The sequence below is a fragment of the Callithrix jacchus genome, chromosome 4 (genome assembly GCF_049354715.1).
Source record: "Callithrix jacchus isolate 240 chromosome 4, calJac240_pri, whole genome shotgun sequence".
NCBI classification, from domain to species: domain Eukaryota; kingdom Metazoa; phylum Chordata; class Mammalia; order Primates; family Cebidae; genus Callithrix; species Callithrix jacchus.
In genome coordinates, this window is record NC_133505.1 from 95,013,235 (window position 1) to 95,037,619 (window position 24,385).

At 42.9% G+C, this 24,385-nt stretch overlaps 1 protein-coding gene and 1 long non-coding RNA gene across 5 annotated transcripts in view; one reads left to right on the forward strand and one right to left on the reverse strand.

Annotated features, from left to right (window-relative positions):
- Positions 1-6,133, reverse strand: part of RNGTT (RNA guanylyltransferase and 5'-phosphatase) — a 343,904-nt gene extending 337,771 nt beyond the window's left edge. For all 3 annotated transcript variants that reach the window (XR_013534377.1, XM_017971256.3, XM_002746807.4), the window contains exon 1: positions 5,861-6,133. Coding sequence is in view for 2 of the 3 variants with exons in the window: in XM_017971256.3 (XP_017826745.1) it covers positions 5,861-5,924 (64 nt within the window). In the remaining variant the exon portion in view is untranslated. The remainder of the gene's footprint in view (positions 1-5,860) is intronic.
- A 46-nt stretch (positions 6,134-6,179) lies between these two features.
- LOC118152914 (uncharacterized) overlaps positions 6,180-24,385 on the forward strand; it is a 75,123-nt gene continuing 56,917 nt past the window's right edge. For both annotated transcript variants that reach the window (XR_013534378.1, XR_013534379.1), the window contains exon 1: positions 6,180-6,361. This is a non-coding gene — a long non-coding RNA (uncharacterized LOC118152914). The remainder of the gene's footprint in view (positions 6,362-24,385) is intronic.

The window sequence follows — 24,385 nt, forward strand, 5'->3', positions numbered from 1 at the left end:
TAGTCTTGAACTCCTGACCTCAAGTGATCCTCCGCCTCAGCTTCCCAAAATGCTAGGATTACAGGCATGAGTCACCACACCCAGCTTAAGTACAAATTAATTTTATAATCTAAAATAATTAGAAAACAAATAGTAAGAAACAGGAATGTGTGTGTAATTCCTTTTTCTCACTAAAGCTCCCAAGAATATAGCTAGTGTATCTTCCTCTGCTATTGTAAAATATTGCTAATCCTGTACCTCCCAAAGACATAATGTGGCATAAACACTTCCAGGACACAGAATTTAGGACAATTCAGAGAAACTGGCTAGGCGCAGTGGCTCATGCCTATAATCCCAGCACTCTGGGAGACTGAGGTGGGTAGATCACTTGAGCTCAGGAGTTCAAGACCAACCTGAGCAAAATGGCAAAACCCCATCTCTACAAAAACTTAGCTGGGCGTTGTGGTTTGCACCAGTAGTTGGAGCTACTTGGTGGGCTAAGGCAAGAGGATTGCTTGAGCCCAGGAAGTCGAGGCTTCAATGAGCTGTGCCACTGCACTCTAGCCTGCCCAGCAAAGTGACAGCCCATCTCAAAAAAAGGAAGAAAATTCAGATAAATTTATCAAGAATTCTACATAATATTTACTTTCCTTTCTAATAAGCATCACAAGCCAACCCAGTTTGGTTGTCTGGAGGGGTTCTCCCCAGGGACCACAGTTAATCAGATAGGTAAGTTTATGACTCAGTCGCGATCATTAACATTCTACCTTTTGGGGGCCAAAATATTCCAATACAATAAAAAAGAAAAACTTTTTACTCCTGACTCTCTTAATTCCCAGCAAAGTGGGGTGCCAGAAGGCATACAACTCCATTTCTTAGAGAGGTATAAAATTGCCTGGAGCTTAGCATACTGCTATCTACCCCCAGTTAGTGTCACATTTGTCCCATTTATCTAATGATAAGTCACTATACTATTTGTCATCGCTACCTTGCAAATGTTATATTAAAATTCTGATTTAAAAAAAATCCAATTTGTAAAATGGTTTTCTTTTTTTTTTTTTTCTTTTTTTAAGATAGCGTTTTGCCCTGTTGCCCAGGCTTGAAGTGCTGTGGGGCAATCTTAGCTTGCCTGGACTACAGGCTCACACCACCAAGCCTAGCTAATTTTTGTATTATTTTGTAGAGATGGGGTTTTGTCATGTTGCCCAGGCTGGTCTCAAATTCCTGAGCTCGTAATCCTCCTACCTTGGCCTCTCAAAGTGCTGGGACTGCAGGCATAAGACACTGTACCCAACAACTGTTTTTCTAATCAGAAATAAAAAATGTTGTTGGAAACAGATGCTCCATGCCACAAAGAAAAATTAGCACTGAGACAAAGGATCTTCCAGCAACGCAATTTTTACTTCCTGGATTGCAAGAAGGGTACTAGCCATCTTGCCAGGAGAGTACAATGAACAAAGCAAAACCACACAAATTTATCCCTTACGCATTTGGGGCTGTCCTTACTGCTGTGTCCAATTTCCGTTGGCTAGAGCCAGACCTTACAATTTAAACTAAAACCCAAAGGGCTAACAACTTAAAACTTTTCTAAGCCAGTAAAAGCAATGGAGAGCTGGGACATGCCTGTGAGCACGTCCAGCACAGATAACCCGGTTAAAGCTCAGTGACATAGAATGTACTGCGTGCCTGTAAGCATGGCATGTCTAACAAACAGCTACATAGGATAGGGCTTAACAAAGAGTTATTAGCACACTTATGATTTATCCTTTAACAAGAAAGGAAACTTTAAAAAGGAACTTTTCTACTTCCCACAAATGTTCACTTTTACAAGAACTTCTATAGTATTTTGTTTTCCTCACAAATCAGCATAGCAAATAACTCTAACGAAGGGATCCAGGAAACATGCTCCAGTCTAGAAAAGAAGCCAGACATCTGCTTTCTCTGCTAAGTTATGAACAAACCCTTAAAGCAAAGCTAGGCTTAGGGGTTTGTTCATAACTTCGCAGAAAAAATCATAAGGATTATATACTACGTTGGAGATGGTACAGGAAACGAAGTCAAAATGCCTAGAGAGTAAGACCTATAAAAACAACTATAAAGAATTGTGATCAATTCGAAGAAAAAAGCACAATTTTTATCAGGTATAAGTGTTTTCATTACAACTGAAAACGCATATAAAAATGGTTAGAAGGCCGGGCGCGGTGGCTCAAGCCTGTATTCCCAGCACTTTGGGAGGCTGAGGCGGGTGGATACCGAGGTCAAGAGATAGAGACCATCCTGGTCAACATAATGAAAACCCGTCTCTACCAAAAATACAAAAAATTAGCTGGGCATGGTGGCACGTGCCTGTAATCCCAGCTACTCAGGAGGCTGAGGCAGGAGAATTGCCTGAACCCAGGAGGCGGAGTGTGCGGTGAGATGAGATCGTGCCATTGCACTCCAGCCTGGGTAACAAGAGCGAAACTCCATCTCAAAAAAAAAAAAAAAAGTGGTTAGAACATGAAGAAAATTATTTCATTTTCTTGAAAAGATGTCTTCACACTAATTACACTTGCTTAGACTATCTTTCAATAACACTTTTATCTATTATTCATATAGCTTTATACAAAATGAGGATTTTATACAAAATGGAAAGAAAAGCTGATGAACCAGAAGCATCAGACAACCTGAACAAAAAGTGACCAAAGAATCTCTTCTTCCAATAATTTAAAATAATTAGGCAGACATGCTATAAATATGAAAGTAATTAATAAGTATCCATAGCTTACTATAAACCCCTTTATTTTTTGTTTCAAACCTTTACTAAAAGGTAGATTTGAAACAAAATAAAGGGATTGATTTTTGGTAAAGGTAAAAACTCTTTAGTAAAAGCAATTAGTTAAAAGTCAGTTAAACTTTAAAACTTTCACCCTTCAAAAGAAAAGAGAATGAAAAGGCAAGCCACAGACGAGAATGGATTTGCAAAAGCACATATTCAACAAATGACTTGTATTTACAATACAGTCATTCCCCACATGTTGACATTTCAGTCAAGGACAGACCGAATAAATAATGGTGGTCTGTAAGATTATACTGGAACTGACTTATACAGGGGTGTGTCTTTTTTTTTTGAGACAGAGTCTTGCTCTGTCGCCCACACTAGAGTGCAGTGGCATGCTCAGCTAAGTGCAACCTCCACCTCCCCTGTTCAAGCAATTCTCATGCCTCAGCCTCCAGAGCAGCAGAAACTATGCCACGCCCAGGTAATTTTTCCCTTTTTTTTTTTTTTTTTTAACTAGAGACACGGTTTTGCCATGTAGGCCAGGCTGGTCTAGAACTCCTGACAAGTGATCCACCATCTCAGCCTCCCAAAGTGCTGGGAGTACAGGCATGAGCCACATACCCATGGCCTGGTGTATCTTTTGTTGTTAATTATTGTTTTTTGTTTGGATTTTTAAAATTTTTTTTAAGAGACAGGATCTCACTGTCATCTGCCCAGCTGGAATACAGTGGCCACTCACAGCTCACTGCAGCCTCAAACTCCTGGGCTCAAGAGATTCTCCTGCCTCAGCCTCCTGAGTAGCTGGGCACAACACCACACCTGGCTAATTGTTTCATTTTGTTGTAGAAACAGGTCTTGCTATGTCGCCCAGGCTGGTCTCAATCCTCCTGCCTCAGGCTCCCAAAGAACTGAGATTACAGGTGTAAGCTACCACACCCAGTCAGTCCCATTTCTTATCTTTTATACAGTATTTCTACCATAGCTTTTCTGTTTGCATATGTTTAGATACACAAATACCATTGTGTTAAAATTACTAAAGTATTCAGGACAGTTAACATGTTGCACAGGTTTTTAGCCCAGGTATACTACTACACCTAGGCTATATGGCATAGCAACTGGCTACACCATGGTTATACCGTGGAGGATTGTGTAAAAACACTTCATGATATTCACACAACAATGAAATCAGTTAAGTGATGCATGATTATACAGAAGAAATTCAAACTACTTAAATATCAGCAAAAAACTTGGACACTTCACAAAAGAAGATATATGAATAGCCAAAAAGCATATGAAAAGATGCTCAACTTGGAACCAAAAGAAGATATTACTACCCATCTATTACAATGGCTAAAATTAAAAAGACTGATTGTATCAAGTGTTGGAGAGGATGTGGGGCAAATGAGACTCTTACACATTGATGGTGGGACTATGAAGTGTTACCACTTTGGGAAAGAGATTGACAGTTTCTTAAAATTCTTAAAACATACATCTACCATATGATGCAACCATTCCTCTCCTAGAGATTTACACAAGAGAAATGAAAGTATATGTCCATACAAAGAATTGTACATGAATGTTCAGAGCAAGTTTATTTGTAATAGCCAAAACCTGGAAACAACCCAAATGGCCATCAACAGATGAACAGGTAAACAAATTGTAGTATAACCAGAACAATGGACTACTACTCTGCAATAAAAAGGAATAAACTATTGATAGATGCATGATCTGGAGGAGTATCAAAATAATTATGCTGAGTGAAAGAAGCCACACATATACTTACTATATGTTTCCATTTATTTAAAAATTTCTAGAAAATGCAAACTAATCTACAATTACACAAAGCAGATCAGTGGCTGCCAAACAGGGAGGGATTCAAAAAGGGGCAGGAGGAAACTTTTAGGGGTGATGGTTTCATGGGAGTTTCCTAGGAGAGAGAAGTATTTGTGTATATACAGTCAAATTAGCCAACTGTATGCTTTAGAGCTTATTGTACTCAAGCTCAATAAAGATGAAAAAATCTGCAAGAAAAATGATTTAGAAAAACAAAAACCCGGCCGGGCAGGGGGGCTAGCACCTGTAATCCCAACACTTCGGGAGGCCAAAGTCGGGGAATCGCTTGAGTCCAAGAGTTCAAGACCAGCCTGGGCAATATAGTGAAACTCCTCTCTACAAAAAATAAACAAAAAAATTATGTCCAGGCATGGTGGCTCACGTCTATAATCCTAACACTTTGGGAGGCCGTGGCAGGCAGAACACTTGAGGCCAGTAGCTGGAGGCCAACCTGGCCAACACGGCTGAAACCCCGTCTCTACTACCAATAATACAGAAATCAGCCGGGCATGGTGGCACGCACCTGCTCCTTGGGAGGTTGAGGCAGTGAGTTGAGATCACGCCACTGCACTCCAGCATGGGCAACAGAGCGAGACTATATCTCAAATAAATAAATATATATATACATATACATAAATTTTTTAATAAATAAACAAAAAATTAGCTGGGTGCGGTGGTAGGCATCTTGTAGTTCCAACTATTTGGAAGGCTGAGATGGGAGGATAGCTTGAGCCCCAGAGGATGAGTTGCGGTGAGTCGTGATCGTACCACTGCACTCCAGCCTGAGCGACAGAGACCCTGTTTCACAAAAAAAATTCGAAACAAAAATACTCTCCAGATTCCCAGTGTGTGCGACCCCATTTCACCGTTGGGAACCGCCCCTTCCCCTCCTTAACCCTCCTCCATCTCAAGACTGACACTCATCCCTTCTTTCGAGGGGAAGACTGAACCCTAAAACGTTCGCAAACTACTAAGACTCAAAGTACGCCCACTGTATTCCTGGATCCTCACCTCCTGCCACCAACCTCCTGTCTACCTTCGCATTCGCACAGATAGCCTTGCTGGAATAGGAAAAGGACCACCCCCCCCCTCCCCGCGCCATCCGCCGACCATCCCCTCACGTTCATGTTCCCAAACATTCCTACACCAAGCTTACTTCGACGGAGCATATCCCGCTCCTGAAACACCACTAACAGGCACAGAACCACCGAAAGCTGAGCTCTACAGTCGTCCCACCCCCGGGCACGTCGGAGTGTGGGGATTCGAACACCCCCCAGTCTAGGTTACCTGCCACCGGCTGGCCGCGCCGCGGACAGTTGAGCCACCGCGGCGGGATCTTGTTGTGAGCCATGTCTTGGGGCCGCGCAGAACTGCCCTCCTTCACCAACGTTCGCCGCGCCTTTCCAGCAGCCTCCCCGCGGTCGGGTGCGCACCGGGGTCCGAGACACTCGAATCGCAGAGGTAACCCGAATTCCAGCCGCTCCAATCCGGGAAACGTCAGGGGCGGCGCGCCACTTTCATTCAGGATCAACTGCACAGCTTCAAGAGAACCCACAATGCACCGCGACTTCCGCCCCCAAGGCCCCGCCCCCTTCTTTCCGAGGTCAGAGGTAAAGACGAGGAAGCTCTGCGGAAGGATAGCATGGAGTTAACACTACGACGAATGGGAGGAGCGGGCTTTCTCTCGCCCCGCCCCGGCCCGGCCGGCTCCACGGACGCGCTCGTGCTCTCCTAGTTCGCCTTTGCGCATGTGCAGTTGCCTAACGACTGAACTCCGAGGAACGAAGCGTATGTTTTTTTCTCATCTAGACAACCTAGAGAAAACCAAAAAAGAGGGAAGCAAGCCCACTTTCTTTTTTTTCTTTTTTTTTTTTTTTTTGAGACGGAGTTTCGCTCTTGTTACCCAGGCTGGAGTGCAATGACGAGATCTCGGCTCACCGCAACCTCCGCCTCCTGGGTTCAGGCAATTCTCCTGCCTCAGCCTCCTGAGTAGCTGGGATTACAGGCACGCGCCACCATGCCCAGCTAATTTTTTGTATTTTTAGTAGAGACGGGGGTTTCACCGTGTTGACCAGGATGGCCTTGATCTCTTGACCTCGTGATCCACCCGCCTCGGCCTTCCAAAGCGCTGGGGTTACAGGCGTGAGCCACCTGCGCCCGGCCCGCAAGCCCGCTTTCATGCGTAGATTGTACCACTTACATAAAGGCATCTGTTTTACTGATGAAAGAGGCCTGCCCAGCGTTACTACAGCTCAAACTTGGCGTCCCGGCCAATCTGGGTTTGATTTGGAATTAGGGAACGTTGTTCAAGGGAACAAGTCTTAGGAGAATTCTAAGGGTGTGAGATTAGAGTACCAGAAATGGGTTTTTTTTTTTTTTTTTTTTTTTTTTTGGTAAATACTTATAAGGATCTATGAAGCATCTGAAATTAATTCCAAAAGACTTAGAGTTTTGTTTGTACGTTTCTGGAGCAAAGTTTCAAAGCATTCTGGGGAGTTTGAGAGGGTCCGTGTCTCCAAAAAAAGTTACGAAGTAATGTGTATAATTGACAAAGGAATTGCTCAGTGGAAAACATTTTAGTGGCGCTTTTCTTCTTTGCCTACCAAATAAACAGTCCCTTTTATTTTCCCTTCGAGTTAAGCAGAGGTGTTTGGAAGCATTTTATAAATGCCGTCCTTTAATGAATCTTTCCTTCGTTACCAGGTTAAAGTGTTGTATATAAAGCTGGGTGATGGCAAATCAATTATAATGTAGTTTGGCTTTAAACACCGATGCTATATTGGAACTGCAAGAGCGTAAGGCTGCAAGGAATACATTTTTAAAGCGTCGGTGGGGAACTTTCTGGAAAGCTCAAGCCCTTGAATGACTGGACCCCCTCAGTAAGAGTCCCTTAAGTACAGACGGTCCGATAGCAATCTCCCTGGGGCAGCCTGAGTTAGGTCACACTTCTGGTCTGTCCTGCTGTTGCATCTGCTCAGAACTGTTAGTGACGGTGTCACTCCTCCCCTGACAGAACAAGATAATACCCAGTTTGCTTTAAGGCCATATCAGTCTACCCAAATAATCTCCAATTAATTCCCTTTTCTGCTGGTAGAGTGTGTACCATGACCAAAGTGGTAAAACCTTCCATCCCCAGAGCCCCTCCAAGGATGGGAAAGGTGAGCCTAATCCTGGAAGAGTATCTTACCTTCTCCTTCTGAGGATGACTCCCCTTCCCACACACACTGTGTCCACCCAGTAGTTCAGTCCTAGGCACAAAAGGCTTCATACCACTGGCGAGCAACTCTTACTGGCTGTAAGGCAGCACTGTGGACGAGAGTTTTATTCCGCTATCCAGTTATGCCCTACCCATACTCTGCCACAGAAATGGGAGGACACTGTGGCTACCTTTTGACCACAGCAGAGGGTAGAATAGGAGAGTGGGCATCCTGATGAGTGGGCAGTTCTCTCTGCCTGCCAGGAATGCCTTGCCTGATGGTTGTTTCTGCCTATATTGCTCCTAGTCCCAAGTCTCTACTGCTCTGTGAGAAGAAAAATAGATGGCCACAGATAGACCAACATGATTCCTCCCCTGCTTCCTGGAACCCCTGACTCACCCACATATGGCTTGGTCTCCTCTTTATTGGATATAGATTCTCTTCATTGGTGAATCTTACATCAAACATCCATTTTGCCCATAAGGAAGAGTGTGTAAACGTAAAAAATAAGATTGAACATTCTCTTTTGGCAAAGGAGAGACATCTTACCTGTCTTCCCTTTTCCTAGGACATTTCCTTGAGAAAACTTGTATTTATTAATTCTTCCTCTTCACTGTGATATGTAGATAAACCTTTTGTTTTGGAGACAGGGTCTCATTCTCTCACCCAGGCTGGAGTGCAGTGGGCATGATCAGGGCTTACTGCAACCTCAACCTCCCAAGCTCAAGCAATCTTCTCACCTCAGCCCCCAAGGAGCTGGTACTACAGGTGCATGCCACCACACCCCACTGAATTTTTATATTTTCTTTTTTTGTAGAGGCAAAGGTCTCATTATGTTGCCCAGGCTGATCTGGAACTCCTGGGCATAAGCAGTTCTCCCATCTCGGCCTCCCAAAGTGCTGGTAAGACAGCAAGGTGGGAAGGATTCCCTGGCAGAACCTCCTACACTGTGCTGGGAGGAATGCACATTGGGGTGGAGCCTTAGGAAATTTGTGCCATTTGCTGGGGGAGTAGCCTGGCCCCTCCCTTTCCTGGGTGGAACCTGGGATTCAGTCTGAAAGGCAGGAAACACTCTGGCTTTGGGGAGATCCCTGTTTCCCTTTTTTTCTTTTTGCCCAATAAATTCCATTCTTACCATTTCATGGCCATGTGACAAGGACCTGACTCTTAGCTGAACTAAGGGGAAAGTCCTAAGGGCTTTGGCACCCAATGTGGGGCTTGAGAAGGGATGAGTGAAATGGTGATTCAAAACTTCTCACTGTCATTTCTAAGCCTTTTCATGTGGGGACTTCTGAGGGTAGGAAAACTGTGTTCCCAACCCTGTTGCTCCCTGGGGTCAGTGGCCTTTCCATGAACTTTCCCTTCCTTTTTCAGGAAGAATTGGCAAGCCACACTCCTCACTCCCTCTCCTCTCCCACTGGAGCAGGAGAATGTCACATGTCCACAGCATCTTCCCCTTTCCTGGCCAAGGGGCTCAACTCCTGGGACAGTAATTTAAGTTTCTCCCTGGTAGAGGAACCATTTGATTAAGAATAAGAGGCATCTGTGAGCAGAGGTCACCTAAAAAAAAGAGTAAGAGGCATCCTTTTTTATTCACCCCAGCAGCAGTTAACTTTTAAACCAGTTTTTTTTTTTCCTTTTTGAAGACCTTTTTACTAGGCTAAGAATGATAAAGATCCCTGTTTATATTCTCTGTAAAGTTTTGGTTGTGAAAAAGGACCTTGTGGGGACTGAGTTTCCTTCTGCCTGTCTGTGTAGCTATTTATGTGTTATGTACGTGATGTCTATAAAAAGAGCTCTAAGGCTGGGTGTGGTGGCACATGCCTGTCATAATCACAGCACTTTTTGAGGCCACAGTGGGCAGATCATTTGAGAGTCAAGAGATCAAGACCAGCTTGGCCAACATGGTGAAACTCCATGTCTACTAAAAATATAAAAATCAGCTGGGCGTGGTGGCATGAACCTGTAGTCCCAGCTATTCAAGAGGCCGAAGAGGGAGAATTCCTTGAACCCAGGAAGTAGAAATTGCATTGAGCCGAGATCGCACCACTGCCTCCAGCCTGGGCAACAGAACGAGACTCTGTCTCAAAAAAAAAGCTCTAATTAATTGGCCTAAAGGAAGACAAGTGCTTGGATCAAATATTTTTTAAAGGGAAGATAAAAGATATGGTACCTTTCAGTTCACATGACTTCAGTCTTTGATAAATAAAAACATCCTTAAAGATTACTGGTAAAAAGCAGATGTCACCAAAATGTAAGTAGATGGACTAAATTATATAGGCTTGGTACTAGTCTTGCTAAATGTTTTATGGTTATAAACTGCTTTTTGAGTTTTAAGAACTATCTGACTTGCCAGCTTCACAATTGATAAGGCCTGGGGATATATGGAACTAACCACACCCTTAATTATGCTGGAAGGAGTCAAACCTTGGCTGTACCTAGCACACAATTAAAACAATTTACCAGGTTTTACATTAAAGTTAAAATTGCTAGGAGTTACCATTATAAGGTATAATTGAAACTACTGAAAATAGATTTGCATGCAAGGTATGTAAGAACAGTAAAATGTGGGGTTTTCTTGGTTTTTTTGTTTGAACAGTCTCGCTCTGTGGCCCAGGCTGGAGTGCAGTGGTGCGATCTCGGCTCACTGCAACCTCCACCTCCCGGGTTCTTGCAATTCTCCTGCCTCAGCCTCCCGAGTAGCTAGGACTACAAGCGCACACTGCCACACCTGGCCAATTTTTTTGTATTTTAGTAGAGATGGGGTTTCACCGTGTTGCCCAGGCTGGTCTCAAACTCCTGAGCTTAGGCAATCTGCCCGCCTTGGCCTCCCAAGGTGCTGAGATTAGAGGTGTGAGCCACCTCACCCAGCCATAAAATGTGTTTTTTAGTAAAAGATTTTAAGAAGGCATGGAAATGTACATTTTTTCTTAGGGTTAAAAAATTATTTTAAATTAGATAAGGTAAGATAAAGGTTTAAACAAATTCTGGAAGGTTTAAACAAATTAATCTTGCAAAAGAAATCTTACAAAAGAAATTCTGTGTGTGAACATTCAAATTCAAAAGGGTATTATGTGGTTTTTCTAGAAATTGAACATTGAAATAAAAGCACAGCAAAATTTTCTTAAGGCACTAACCAGCTCTTGAGCAAAATTTGTAAAGGATTATAAAAAGGTTTTGCTTCTTTAAAATTTCTGATTCATTTTGGCAAAATAAATAATTCATGGAAATCTGGAATTCTACTTCATAACATCAAGTGTTTTAAACCACTAATGTATTTAACAGGCTTCCCCAAATCAAACTTCCATTTCAAAATTATCTTTCCTGACACCTGGCTTTTCAGAGGCTCTAAAAGGACCCCTAGAGGGTCCAGAAGAGAAAGGTAAACAGGGTTAATTGACATGTTTAGGTACACAAGATTGTCAACATGATGTTCAGTTTTCTTTTCTTTTCTTTTTTTTTGAGAGAGTCTCACTCTGTTGCCCAGGCTAAAATACAGTGGCATGCTATCAGCTCACTGCAATCTCCGCCTCCCAGGTTCAAGGGATTCTCCTGCCTTGGCCTCCCAAGTAGCTGGGATTGCAGGCATGCGCCACCTCACCCAGCTAATTTTTCCTTTTTTTCTTTGAGACAGAGTCTCACAGTGTTGCCTAGGCTGTAGAGCAGTGGCATGATCTTGGCTCACTGCAATCTCCAACTCCTGGGTTCAAGCAGTTCTCCTGCCTCAGCCTCCCAAGTAGCTGGGACTACAGGGGTGCGCCACCACACCTAGCTAATTTTTGTGTATTTTAGTAGAGATGGGGTTTCACAATGTTGACCAGGCTGGTCTTGAACTCCTGGCCTCAGGTGATCCACCATCCTTGGCCTCCCACAGTGCTGGGCTTATAGCTGTGAGCCACTGTGCCCAGCCCAGATTTTAGGTTTTTTTGGTTTTTTTTTTTTTTTGAGTACCACTCTGTTGCCCAGGCAGGAGTACAGTGGCATGATCTCAGCTCACTAACCTCTGCCTTCTGGGTTCAAGTGATTCTCCTGCCTCAGCCTCCAGAGTAGCTAGGATTACAGGTGTGTACCACCATGCCCGGCTAATTTTTTTTTTGTATTTTTAGTAGAGACAGGGTTTCACCATGTTGGCCATTCTAGTCTCGATCTCCTGACCTCATGATGCCCCTCCTCACCCTCCCAAAGCGCTGGAATTACAGGTGTGAGCCACCACATCCGGTCCCATTATTCTTTAGGTTATATTTTTGTGAATCATGCTAATATATGTTCCAAAATTGTATGGTATTTCTAAAATTCTGATGTCTGAGATAATCAAACTTCTTTGTCAATTGGGTTTCTAACTGTAACTATCCTGAACATTTTGTTGTTCATAGACATTGTCTTGTTTGAATCCTTTTCAAAAGATGGTTTATAATGAGCTATAGAACTTTAACAAGTGCTGTCGACATGCAGGTTTCTGATGACTTTGGTGATTGTAACATTGGAATAAAGGAAAAATGTACAGGACTCATAGCGAGCTGAAATGTTCATGAAAATCAAGCAAATCAAGAACTAAATTGATGAACTCAGAAAGCCAAACCTATCTTTTTTACTTTTGCTTAGAATATTACTGATCCTTGTTTTTCAGAGTCAAGGAAACTTATTTTGAATGATTTACAGCCTTTAATAATTAAGTAAGGTATACTACTGTGAACAAAATTTGGAGCACATTTGTCTCTCGCTGCCTGCTTTTCCCGAATTTGGAAATTATCTATGAGTATTCTTATGGCAATATAGTTGTTTGCATCGGTGCAATAAGAATCCATTTTTCTTTTGCAACAGGGCACAATTGAAGAAACTGGTTGTTTTACCAAGGCTTTGACTGAAAGATATGCTTCTCTTTAAGGAGTCAATTTCAATTTGCAGAGCCCATAAAAGCCCCTTGGAAAAAAAAAATGGCCTTATATCTTTGTCTATGTAGTCCCTGTACAGGGTTCCTGACCTGTGCTCAGTAAAAACTGTCACTTTCTAACAGGCCTGGTAGCTCCAAGTTTATCTTAGGACCGTAAGAGGAGATGATCACATAACTCTCAGGTGTTTAAGGATACAAACCCAAGGCTGGGATCAGCTTTAAAAGGTCTTATCTGATATTCCTTGTAGAAAAAATTTCCACCAAAGCCAGTCCAAAAGGCCTATATAGAGAAATAATTATTCTTGCTGTACTTTATGCAAATAATCAGGCCAAGTATAAGACTAAAATCTATTTTGCAAACAACTCAGTCTTACCATAATTTTTTTTTTTTTGAGATGGAGTCTCGCTGGGTGTGGTGGCTCACGCCTATAATTCCAGCACTCTGGGAGGCTGAGGTGGGCAGATCACCTGAAGTTGGGAGTTCAAGACCAGCCTGGCCAACATGGTAAAACCCTGCCTTAAAGAAAAAAAAAAAAAGATGGAGTCTTACTCTGTCACCCATGCTAGAGTGCAGTGGCGCCATCTCAGCTCACTGCAACCTCTGCCTTCCAGGTTTAAGTGATTCTTCTGTCTCAGCCTCCCGATTAGCTGGGATTACAGGTGCCCACCACCATGCCCAGCTAATTTTTATATTTTTTAGTAGAGACAGGGTTTTGCCATGTTGGCCAGGCTAGTCTCAAACTCCTGACCTGAGATGATCTGCCCACCTTGGCCTACCAAAGTACTGGGATTACAGGTGTGAGACACTGCGCCCATCCCATAATTTTTTTTAACAAAAATGAGGACTGGAGAGAGAGAAATTATGTTTCTAAACTTATCATACATTTGTCATTAGATTCTAAACTCATTAGTTATTTTTAAGTTTTAGCCTACATTTTAGACTAACTCTGCTTATTCCTGTGAACCAACCAGCGATCTCTGGCTACAGTTCAGAAAGAACAAGAGGGATGGGTAATGTAAAAATCTGGACCAATATTCTAGTTCTGAGCAATTATCCTGCAAATCCTGCCAGATGAAATAAATAGGATGCCCATCACTCAGAGGTTTCCTTTTTGGGAAAGTAAGACCAAGGGAGCTAACCAAAGCCAAGCCCAATGCACCCAAATCCTAGCAAGCGTAACTATAGCCACCAGCTATCTGGATGTGTCACAAGACATCCTTTTCTCTCCCTTATTGGAGGAGAACTTAGTTCCACAGTTTCACCTTAGCATTCAGCTTATGAGAAGGAGTTGGTTCAAACTCAATTCCAAGCTTTGGGTCAAAGCCCTAGGAAAGAAAACTGGATCTGAGGGATACAGAGGCAGACGATAACAGAGGTTTAAAGGCACAGCACAGGTGAGCATGGCTGATTCCTGCTAATTAAGCCAGGCCTCCCATTTCATGGATAAAGATGATGCTAGTATCCATGGCATAAATAAGGTCTAGGGAACTCCAGACTACTGACAGTAGGTAGACTAGAAACATAGGTGAGATCCGGTAATTCCTGTTTTCTAGGCCCTCCCTGCTTCATGAGTGCAAGCTGCTTTGGCACCCATGGCAGCACCTAACAAGGTCAGTCGGACTCGGGGATGCAGACAGAAGAGGAAAAGAGAATGTTCTTCCTTCTCTCCCTCATGTACCCTGGGTATCTGCTAGGAAGAGAAGGGAAGCAGGGATGCCTGCTCCCCTCTTTCTAGATGAGTAGTCATTCATCTTCAGTCTGTACCTCTTTCAAATGCATCCTGAACCCCTGAGACTCCTTTAATTTTTTTTTTCCGAAGCTACTGCAAATCAAGAGACTCCTTTAAAAAGCACCTTCTTGGCTGGGTACAGAGACTCACGCCTGTAATCCCAGCACTTTGGGAGGCTGAGGTGGGCGGATCACCTGAGGTCAGGAGTTTGAGACCAGCCTGGCCAACATGGTGAAACCCTGTATCTATTAAAAATATTTAAAAATTAGCTGGACATGATGGCACACACCTGTAATCCCAACAAGTTGGGAGGCTCAGGCTGGAGAATCTTTTGAACCTAAGAGGCAGAGGTTGCAGTGAGCCGAGAATGCACCATTGCACTCCAGCCTGGGCAGCTGAGAGAAACTCCATCTCAAAAAAAACAAAAAGCAAAAGCTCCTTCTTTTTTCCTCTCTCCTCCTCTGTCCTCTCTTCACAGATAGGTGATTAAGTCTCCCTACTACAGGACACTCCCCCTCAGATGCATCCTCCAAACTGGAACGTTTAATTTCCCAAACCTTAAACTGGTTGGTTTAGGATTGGATTCAGAGGAAGGGAACATAGGAGCCCAACATGCTGGCAAAAGGGTAAAGTTTTCTACTAGTAGGGCTTTTGGCCTTCCTCTCCCCATGCCAACTGGTAAAAGGCCTCAGGATTTTTGAGCTGTCCTTACCCCTCCCCTTGTTTCATTTGAATACATGTTTTCTAATAACCCAGTTTGTCTCTTCTTGCCTTCAGGCCATCAAACTCCAAACAACTGAGCAACCATAGCCACTGATTATGGCCCCTTCTGCTGGGAATCCTTTTTTTTTTTTTTTTCCTTTGAGACAGAGTTTTGCTCTTGTTACCCAGGCTGGAGTGCAATGGCGCAATGTCAGCACACCGCAACCTCCACCTCCTGGGTTCAGGCAATTCTCCTGCCTCAGCCTCCTGAGTAGCTGGGATTACAGGCACGCGCCACCATGCCCAGCTAATTTTTTGTATTTTTTGTAGAGACGGGGTTTCACCATGTTGACCAGGATGGTCTTGATCCCTTGACCTCATGATCCACCCGCCTCGGCCTCCGAAAGTGCTGGGATTACAGGCGTGAGTCTCAGTACCCAGCCAAGAAGGTGCTTTTGAGTACACCGCGCTTGGCCTTGGGAATCTTTAAATAGGCCTCTGAGGGAGCTCTGACTGCAGTTTCCCCCCCAAAACAGCGCCCCCTGTCGGCAGGAAGCAGTTAAGATATTGGTCTTCTTATCCTCTCCTCTCCTCTCCTTATCCTTATCCTAATGGCAATCAGATGGACTTCTTTAGAGCATGGACCCCTAAACACCTGCTAAATGGCAGCTTCCTCCTGCTCATTCTGGAGTGTCGCCTCCAGAGGCTGCTCAGCTTCTTTCTAGGGGTTAGGGATACTCTACCCTGGTCCCCTTTCCTCACCCCAGCCCAGAAAAGGGGACCAGGGAACACCTGCCCGTTCTCAGAGCACAGGTAGCTCCCCCCGGCAATGTACAACCAAGTGTAAAGGGGTCCCTGGAGAAACTCCAGCCGGCCTGCGCACTGGGAGGAGTGCACATTGGGGTGGAGCCTCAGGAAGTTTGCTCTGTCTGCAGTGGGGAAAAGCCCAGCCCCTCCTCTTCCTGGGTAGAAACTGGGATTCAGTCTGCGAGGTGTAAAGCACACTTGCAGAACTCTGGCTTTGCAGAGAGTTCCCGCTTCCCTTTTCTTCCATTTTGCCCAATAAATTTCATTATTCTCACCCTTCAAAGTGTCTGTGAGTCTAATATTTCATGGCCATGTGACAAGGACACAGCTCTTAGCTGAACTAAGAAGAAAGTCCTCAACACAGGTGTGAGCCACAGCACCCAGTTGATGTGCAGATAAATCTTTTCAAAAATAAAATGAGCCTCTTGCCTGCCCTATAGCCATTACAACAAGAATTGATTTTCTTAGGGCCTGGGAAGTATGTCTTGGTTTTTCTACATTTTATTTTACAAATGGCATTTCACTATGCCAGGCTGGTCTTGAACTCTTGAGCTCAAGCGATTCTCCCACCTCCACTATCTCTTTGAAATGCAAACATCAGGAAGATAGTTCCCCTATCTTTCTGTCACCTGGATAGTGTAGCCTAAGGCTCTTTGTTCTCAGTAACTACCTGCTTGTGTTAGGAATAAGAAAAGTTTTGTTTTTGTTTCAGATAACGGTAGTTAACTAACACAGATGGCCACTGCCAATAACCAAGTGAACCTAGGATGAACCATGAGTATATAACAAATGATACTACCAAGTCCTTTTATATGAGGACAAGTTTTTGTTTTGTTTTGTTTTTTAGAGATGGGGTTTCACCATGTGGGCCAGGCTGGTCTTGAACTCCTGACCTCGTGATCCACCCATCTTGGCCTCCCAAAGTGCTGGGATTACAGGCGTGAGCCACTGCATCCGGCCAGAGGACAAGTTATTGTTTATCTTGAGAACATGTATATAACGGATTGTGTGGACTTGGATATATAAAAGGGTGAGATTTCTTTCTGTCTTTGCAGTCTCATCAGTGGATAGCCTGTGATGCACATCTCAGTCTGGTAATGTTTATTCAATAATAAAATTCCCTTTTTGGCCAGGCGTGGTGGCTCACACCTGTAATCCAGCCCTTTGGAGGCCAAGGCGGGTGGGTCACCTGAGGTCAAGAGTTCAAGACTACTAGCCTGATCAACATGGTGAAACCCTGTCTTTAAAAAAATAAAATAAATAAAACTTCTTTTTTTCCCCCTACATTTATGAAGAGAATTTTCTGTGTTGATAGGAGGTTTTATTGCTAACTTTTTCCTCAACAGGTGTTTATGCCTTACTCAACTACTAAAGGCCATTACAGAAATATACCCCCTCTGATACTGACCAGTGCTGTTTTTTTGATTGATCTCATCTTCTCAACCAGGCAGGGACTGAGCTGGTGCCATATGTGCCTAGCTCCCTCTCATACTACTGGTGACCCACCACCTCCGCCTCCTACCTGTACTGTACTAGCTTCAGTGGATGGGAGAAGTTCAGAAGGAGATCAAATTGGGTTAAGTTTAGAGCTAAGGAAGAATGCTAGAGTCCCATCTCACACAGGTCAGGTTCTAAACTCAGGGTTTTGGACAAAAGAAGAAAAACTTCAAATTACCCCCCATTGTTTTTTCATTTGAACACCACTTGAAGCCATTGGTAATTAGGGCCCTGTCATATACAAAATGGCAATCTTTAAACAACAGAATCACACTTTTCACAGCCTGATGCTTCTCTCCAAAAGGTCTCAGTTTGCATCTTACTCCAGGGTACACGTCCAGGGAGCAAAACAACAAGCAGCCTCTCTCTCGTATGTCTGTACTTGTACAGGTAAATTCATAGGAATCAAATATGGATATGGTTTTACTTCATTGTTGTCAAATGATACCTGCCAACAGACGATACCAGAAAATTTGCTGTGAGGCTTCTTACTTGCATAAGCTCCTCCCAAGGCCAAATTAGGTATTTGTAATTTTATATCATTGAGAAAGATATTTTTAAAGGGATATGCTCCCCCTGCTCCATCCCCCACCAAGTTGTTCAGTTTCAAGCCTGTTATGTGTTCAATTGTCCGCCACTAAAATACGTTGAAGTCCTTGGCTGGGTGCAGTGGCTCATGCCTGTAATCCCAGCACTTTGGGAGGCAGAGGCAGGCAGATTGCTTGAGCTCAAGAATTTCAGACAAGCCTAGGCAACATGGCAAAATCCTGCCTCTACCAAAAAAAAAATATATATATATATATATATATATATATATACAAAAATTAGCTGGGTGTGGTGGTACATGCCTGTAGTTCCAGCTACTCAGAAGACTGAGGCAGGAAAATCGCTTGAACCTGAGAGGCAGAGGTTACAGTGAGCCGAGATTGTACAACTGCACTCTAGCCTGGGCAACAGAGCAAGACCCTGACTCAAAATTTTAAAAAAAAAATGTTGAAGTCCTAACTCCTAGTTCCTCAGAATATGACCACCTTTGGAAATAGGGTCTGTATAGAGGTTATCAGGGGAAAATGAGGTCATTAGTTTGGGCCTTAGTTCAGTGTGGCTGGTTTCTCATAAAAGGGGGACATTTGGACATAAAGACTGACACTGAGGGAGGATGACAAGAAGATACACAGAGGAAAGATGGCTGTGTGACATGAGTAACACATCTACAAGTCAAGGAACACCAAGGATTGCTGGCAAATACCAGAAGCAGCAAGTGAGGTTTCTCCCCTAGAGCTGTCAGAGGAAGCATGGCCTTGCCAACACCTTGGTTTCACTGAGCCAGTAAGTGTCTGCTGTTTTTAAGCCATTCAGTGTTTGGCTCTCTTTTACAATAGCTCTAGGAAACTAATACAAAGCCACACAAAACCTAGACCTGCCCCTGTTCTAACTAATGCTTCCTGGTTCTAAAGCTCCTGGAGCCAGTGTTCTCTGAAACCAAGTCTCTAACCTTGGTATAAATTCAGCAAACTTTTCCCAAGTTATTTTAAAGAAAATTTACCTGGTACACTCTTGAGCTTTTAATGCCCAAAAAGAATGTTCTAAAGAACTCAAGACGTTAAGCCACAAATGCTAAATCACTATTTGCTTTAAGAGCACTGAGGTCTTCAAATGCAGCAAACATTAGGTATCTCTTCTGAGATGGCAAGCATTAACTCATACCTGCCAGTATCTCCAAAATCTTCACTTACAGGGGTTCTACCCCAGAAAATGCCCTCACACTCCAGAGGCTCACCTCCCATTACAGGGTGCCCATCAGTTTCCTAGGGCTGCTGGAACAAAAGGCCCCAAGCTGGGTGGCTTAAAACAAGAAGGATGTATTCTCTCACAGTTCTGGAGGCTAGACGAATGAAATCAAAGTGTTGGAAGGGAGGTGTTCTTTTCAGTGCCTCTAGGCGAGGATCCTTCCTTGCCTCTTCCAGTTTCTGGTTGCCCCAAGAATTTGGTAGCTGTATGTCTTCCTTCTGAGAACTGTGAAAGTTGTCAGAATCAAAATAGAGTCACTTCTGTTTTTTCAAAAAACACCAACACACACACACACACACACAAAAAAAAAACCTGACAAATAGAGTCAGGTAAAGGGTATAGAAAACGGGCCCGCATGCATGTGTGCCTCTTAACAAAAACCATCACAAGACTCTGCAAAAAAAAAACCACAACCTTGCACAAAGGCCATCAGAACATTATGCAAAAAATACTTCTGCAGGCCAAGCATGGTATTTCATGCCTATAACCCCAGCACTTTGGTAGGCTGCTGCAGGCAGATTACAGGAGGCCAGTAGTTCGAGACCAGCCTGGCCAACATGGTGAAACCCCATCTCTACAGCCTGGCATGGTGGTGGACAACTGTAATCCCAGCTACTCAGGAGGTTGATGCAGGAGAATTGCTTGATCCCAGAAGGCAGAGGTTGCCGTGAGCTGAGATCACACCACTGCACTCCAGCCTGGGCAACAGAGCAAGACATCTTTCCAGTAATGCCTGTCCAACCTCAGACTGTTATTATCCCTGTTATTGAACTCTGTAGGCAAGGATAATTATTTGACAACTATGTAATCTTTCTCATTTTTTCCTTTAAACACCTTTGGCTTCCTTTACCTCCCTGAACATGCACGTAGTTTACTATGGTACACATAATTCCAATACAATGCCCTATTCCCAAATAAACATTTTCTTTCAGAGAGGCTTTCTCTCTGATTGTTATTTAGGTTGAAAGAATCATGCGGTTTTTTAGAAAGTCAGAGACTGAGATAGAGGCTTTAAAAATTACCTTCCATAGCCTTCTCTTTCTTTCAACACTGCTAGGGTCTGCAGAGAAGGAAATGTGAGCAAAGTCAACTTCACCCCTGAGGAGAGCAAAATCACCTGGTGACCACTGAACAGACCCCAGAGACAAAAACTTCTTAATCTGAGGAATTTCGAAGGGAACAAATTGGTGACTATCAAACAGGCCACAGGAGGCCTGCCAAACACTCCTTATCTGGAGAAATTAAAAGTAATTAGACTTCCCTAGTATCTAAAGCAGGCATCTGGTTCCATATTTCTTTCTCCCAAAAAATTTATAGGTCACTAGAATTTCTAGACCTCTCTGGAATGCCATGCCGAAACTCATTGTGCAACCCTTGCTGACATTAAGGCACCAAAATGTCTACAAATGTAATTATTTATTATGACCTGTGTGGCTAATGTGGTCCAAATTACCCTTAAGCTCCCACCTTAAGGTCCATAAATGCTCCAAAGAAAAATCCACCATGGCATGCTCAGTCCTCTCACTGAGGCGCCAGCCTCACTCTTCCGCAGCTTTCTTTCTAGTGAAACTTTCCTTTTTTAAACCTATACTGTTATCAGTAATTTTTTTTTTCCTTTTAAACACAGTCTCACTGTTGCCCAGGTTGGAGTGTAGTGGCACTTTTTCGGCTTACTGCAGCCTCTGCCTGCCTCCTGGGTTCAAGCAATTCTCCTGCTTCAATCTCCCAGCTGGGATTACAGGTGTGCACTACAATGCCCGGCGAATTTTTGTATTTTTACTAAAGATAGGGGTTTTGCCATATTTGTATGGCTGGTCTTGAACTCCTGACCTCAAGTGACCCACCTGCCTTGGCCTCCCAAAGGTAAGTTCTTTTTACCAACCCGTGAATTGACCACTTCCCAGTGCTGGGGCTCTGACACCTTGCCTGTCTCACCCTGCCTTCCCTCTGCCACCACAACAACTCTGAACCAGCACAAGGAGTTTATTTCATGTTGCCATTGTTGTTTTTATTAACATAAATTATAATAGAGAACCCAAAAGTAGATCCCAAAATATTTGGGAATTAAACATTCCAAATTACTGGAAAAACAAGAATTGATTATTCCATCCATGTTATTACAACAACTGGCTTGCCATTTAGAATTAAAGAGAAGCTGATTTCACTGGGTGCAGTGGCTCATGCCTGTAATCCCAACACTTTAAGAGGCTGAGACAGGTGGATCAACGGAGGTTGGGAGTTCAAGACCAGCCTGACCAACATACAGAAACACCCTCTCTACTGAAAATACAAAAAAATAGCCAGGCATGGTGGCACATGCCTGTAATCCCAGCTACTTGGGAGGCTGAAACAGAAGAATCACTTGAACCCTGGAGGCAGAGGTTGAGGTGAGCAGAGATCACTCCAGCCTGGGCAACTAGAGCAAGACTCAAACAAAAAAAACAGCAGCAGCAGCTAGATTTCTGCTTCACTCTTTATCTCCAAATAAGTTATAGATGATTTAAAGATCTAAACCTAAAATAAATAAAATTTTACATCTAGGATAAAATATGGGCACTTCTTTTAGATATATGTAGTTTATTTCAATAGCTTTTGGAGTTCAGGTGGATGTTAGTTACATGGATGAATTGTACAGTGGTGAAGTCTGAGATTTCAGTGCACTCATCACCTGAGTGGTGTACATTGTACCTGATATGTAGTTTTTCATCCCTCACTGCCCTCCCACCATCCCTCCATTCTGAGCCTCCAATCTCCATTTTACCACTCTGTATGACTTTGTGTCCCCGTAGCTTAGCTCCCACTTATAAGTGAGCATATACAGTATTTGGTTTTCCATTCCTGAGTTACTTCACTTAGAATAATGGCCTCCACTGGGCGCAGTGGCTCACACCTCTAATCCCAGCACTTTGGGAGGCTGAGGTGGGCGGATCACTTGGGAGTTTCAGACAAGCCTAGGCAGCTTGACAAAACTCCATCACTATTTTTAAAAAAAAGAAAAAAAATTTTAAATAAAAAATAAAATTAAAAAAATGGCCTCCCCTCCAGCTCTGTCCAAGTAGTTGCAAAATGTATTATTTTAATGTTTATGGCCGAGTAGTATTCCATGGTATGTATGGGTGTGTGTGTGTACATATATATATATATCTCCTTTATCTACTCATCACTTGATGGGCACTTAGGTTGGTGCCACATCTTTGAAATTGTGAATTGAGCTACAGTAAACATATGCATGTAGCTGCTTTTTAAATATAATGACTTCTTTTCCTTTGGGTAGATACCCAGTAGTGGAAATGCTAGATGGAATGGTAAGTGTACTTTTAGTTCTCTGAGAAATCTCCATACTCCATTCTTAAGAAATTTTCCAAAGAGATTGTGCTAATTTACATTCCCACCTGCAGTGTATAACTGCTCCCTTTTCACCACATCCACACCAACATATATTGTTTTCTGACTTTTTAACAGTGGCCCTTCTGGCTGGGTAAGCTTTTTTTGTTTGTTTTGAGACAGGGTCTCACTCTGTCACCCAGGTTGGAGTACAATGGCGCATCTCAGCTCACTGCAACCTCCACCTCCCAGGTTCAAGAGATTCTCCTTCCTCAGCCTCTCAAGTAGCTGGGACTACAGGCACATGCCACCACGCTTGGCTAATTTTTTGTATTTTTAGTAGAGATGGAGTTTCACTGTGTTAGCTAGGATGCTCTTGATCTCCTGACTTCATCATCCACCCACCTTAGCCTCCCAAAGTGCTGGGATTACAGGCATGAGCCACCACACCCGGCTCATTGTGGTTTTAATGTACATTTCCCTCATGATTAGTGATGTTGAGCATTTTTTCATATATTTGTTGGCCATTTGTATATCTTCTTCTGAGAAGTGTCTATTCATGTAATTTGCCCACCCCCTCTTGTTTTTAAGACAAGGTCTTGCTCCGTCACCCTGGCTGGAGTGCAGTGGCACAATAATAGCTCACTGTAACCTTGAACTCTTAAGCATGCAATCTTCCTGCCTCAGCCTCCTGAGTACTGGCTCACTTTTTCTTTTTCATAGAGACAGGGTCTCACTAAGTTGGCCAGGCTGGACTCAAACTCCTGGGCTCAAGCAATTATCCTGTCTCAGTCTCCTTAACTGCTGGGATTACAGATGTGAGCCACTGAACCCAGCCATTTGCCCACTTTTTGATGGGATTATTGGTTTTTGTTTCCTTGCTGATTTGTTTGAGTTCCTTATAGATTCTGGATATTAGTCCTTTGTCAGATGCATAGCTTGCAAATATTTTCTCCCACTCTGTGGGTTGTCTGTTTATTCTGATGTTTATTACTTTGGCTGTGTAGAAACTTTTAAATTTAATTAGGTCCCATTTATTTATTTTTATTACATTTTGTTTTGCGGTTTTAGTCATAAATTCTTAGTATAGGCCAATGTCTAGAAGAGTTTTTCCTAGATTTTCTTCTAGAATTTTTATGGTTGTAGGTCTTAGATTTAAGTCTTGAATTCATCTTGAGTTGATTTTAATATAGGATGAGAGATAGGGATCCAGTTTCATTCTTCTTCATGTAGCTATCCAGTTTTCCCAACACCATTTATTGAATAGAGTGTTGTTTCCCCAACATATGTTTTTGTATGCTTTGTCAAAGGTCAGTTGGTTGTATTTGGCTTTATTTCTGGGATCTCTATTCTGTTTGATTGGTCTGTGTATCTACTTTATACCAGTAGTTTGCCATTTTGGTTACTGTAGTCTTATAGTATAATTTGAAGTCAGGTAACGTGATGCCTCCAGGTTTGTCCTTTTTGCTTAGCATTGCTTTGGCTATTTGGACTCTTTTTGATTCCATATGAATTTTAGGATTATTTTTTCTAATTCTGTAAAAACTGATGTTGGTTTGATAGGCATTACATTGAATCTATAGGGTCATTTGCACAGAATGGTCTTTTTCATAATATTGATTCTTCCAATACATGAGCATGAGATATATTTCAATTTGTTTGTGTCATCTATTATTTCTTTCGGGAATGTTTTATAGTTCTCACAGAGATCTTTTGCCTCCTTGGTTACATATAGTCCTATTTTAATATTACTTTTTGCAGGTATTATAAAAAAGACTGAGTTCTTTATTTGATTCTCATCTTGGTCCTTGTTGGTGAATAGCAGTGCTACTGATTTGTATACATTGATTTTGTAACCGAAGACTTCACTGAA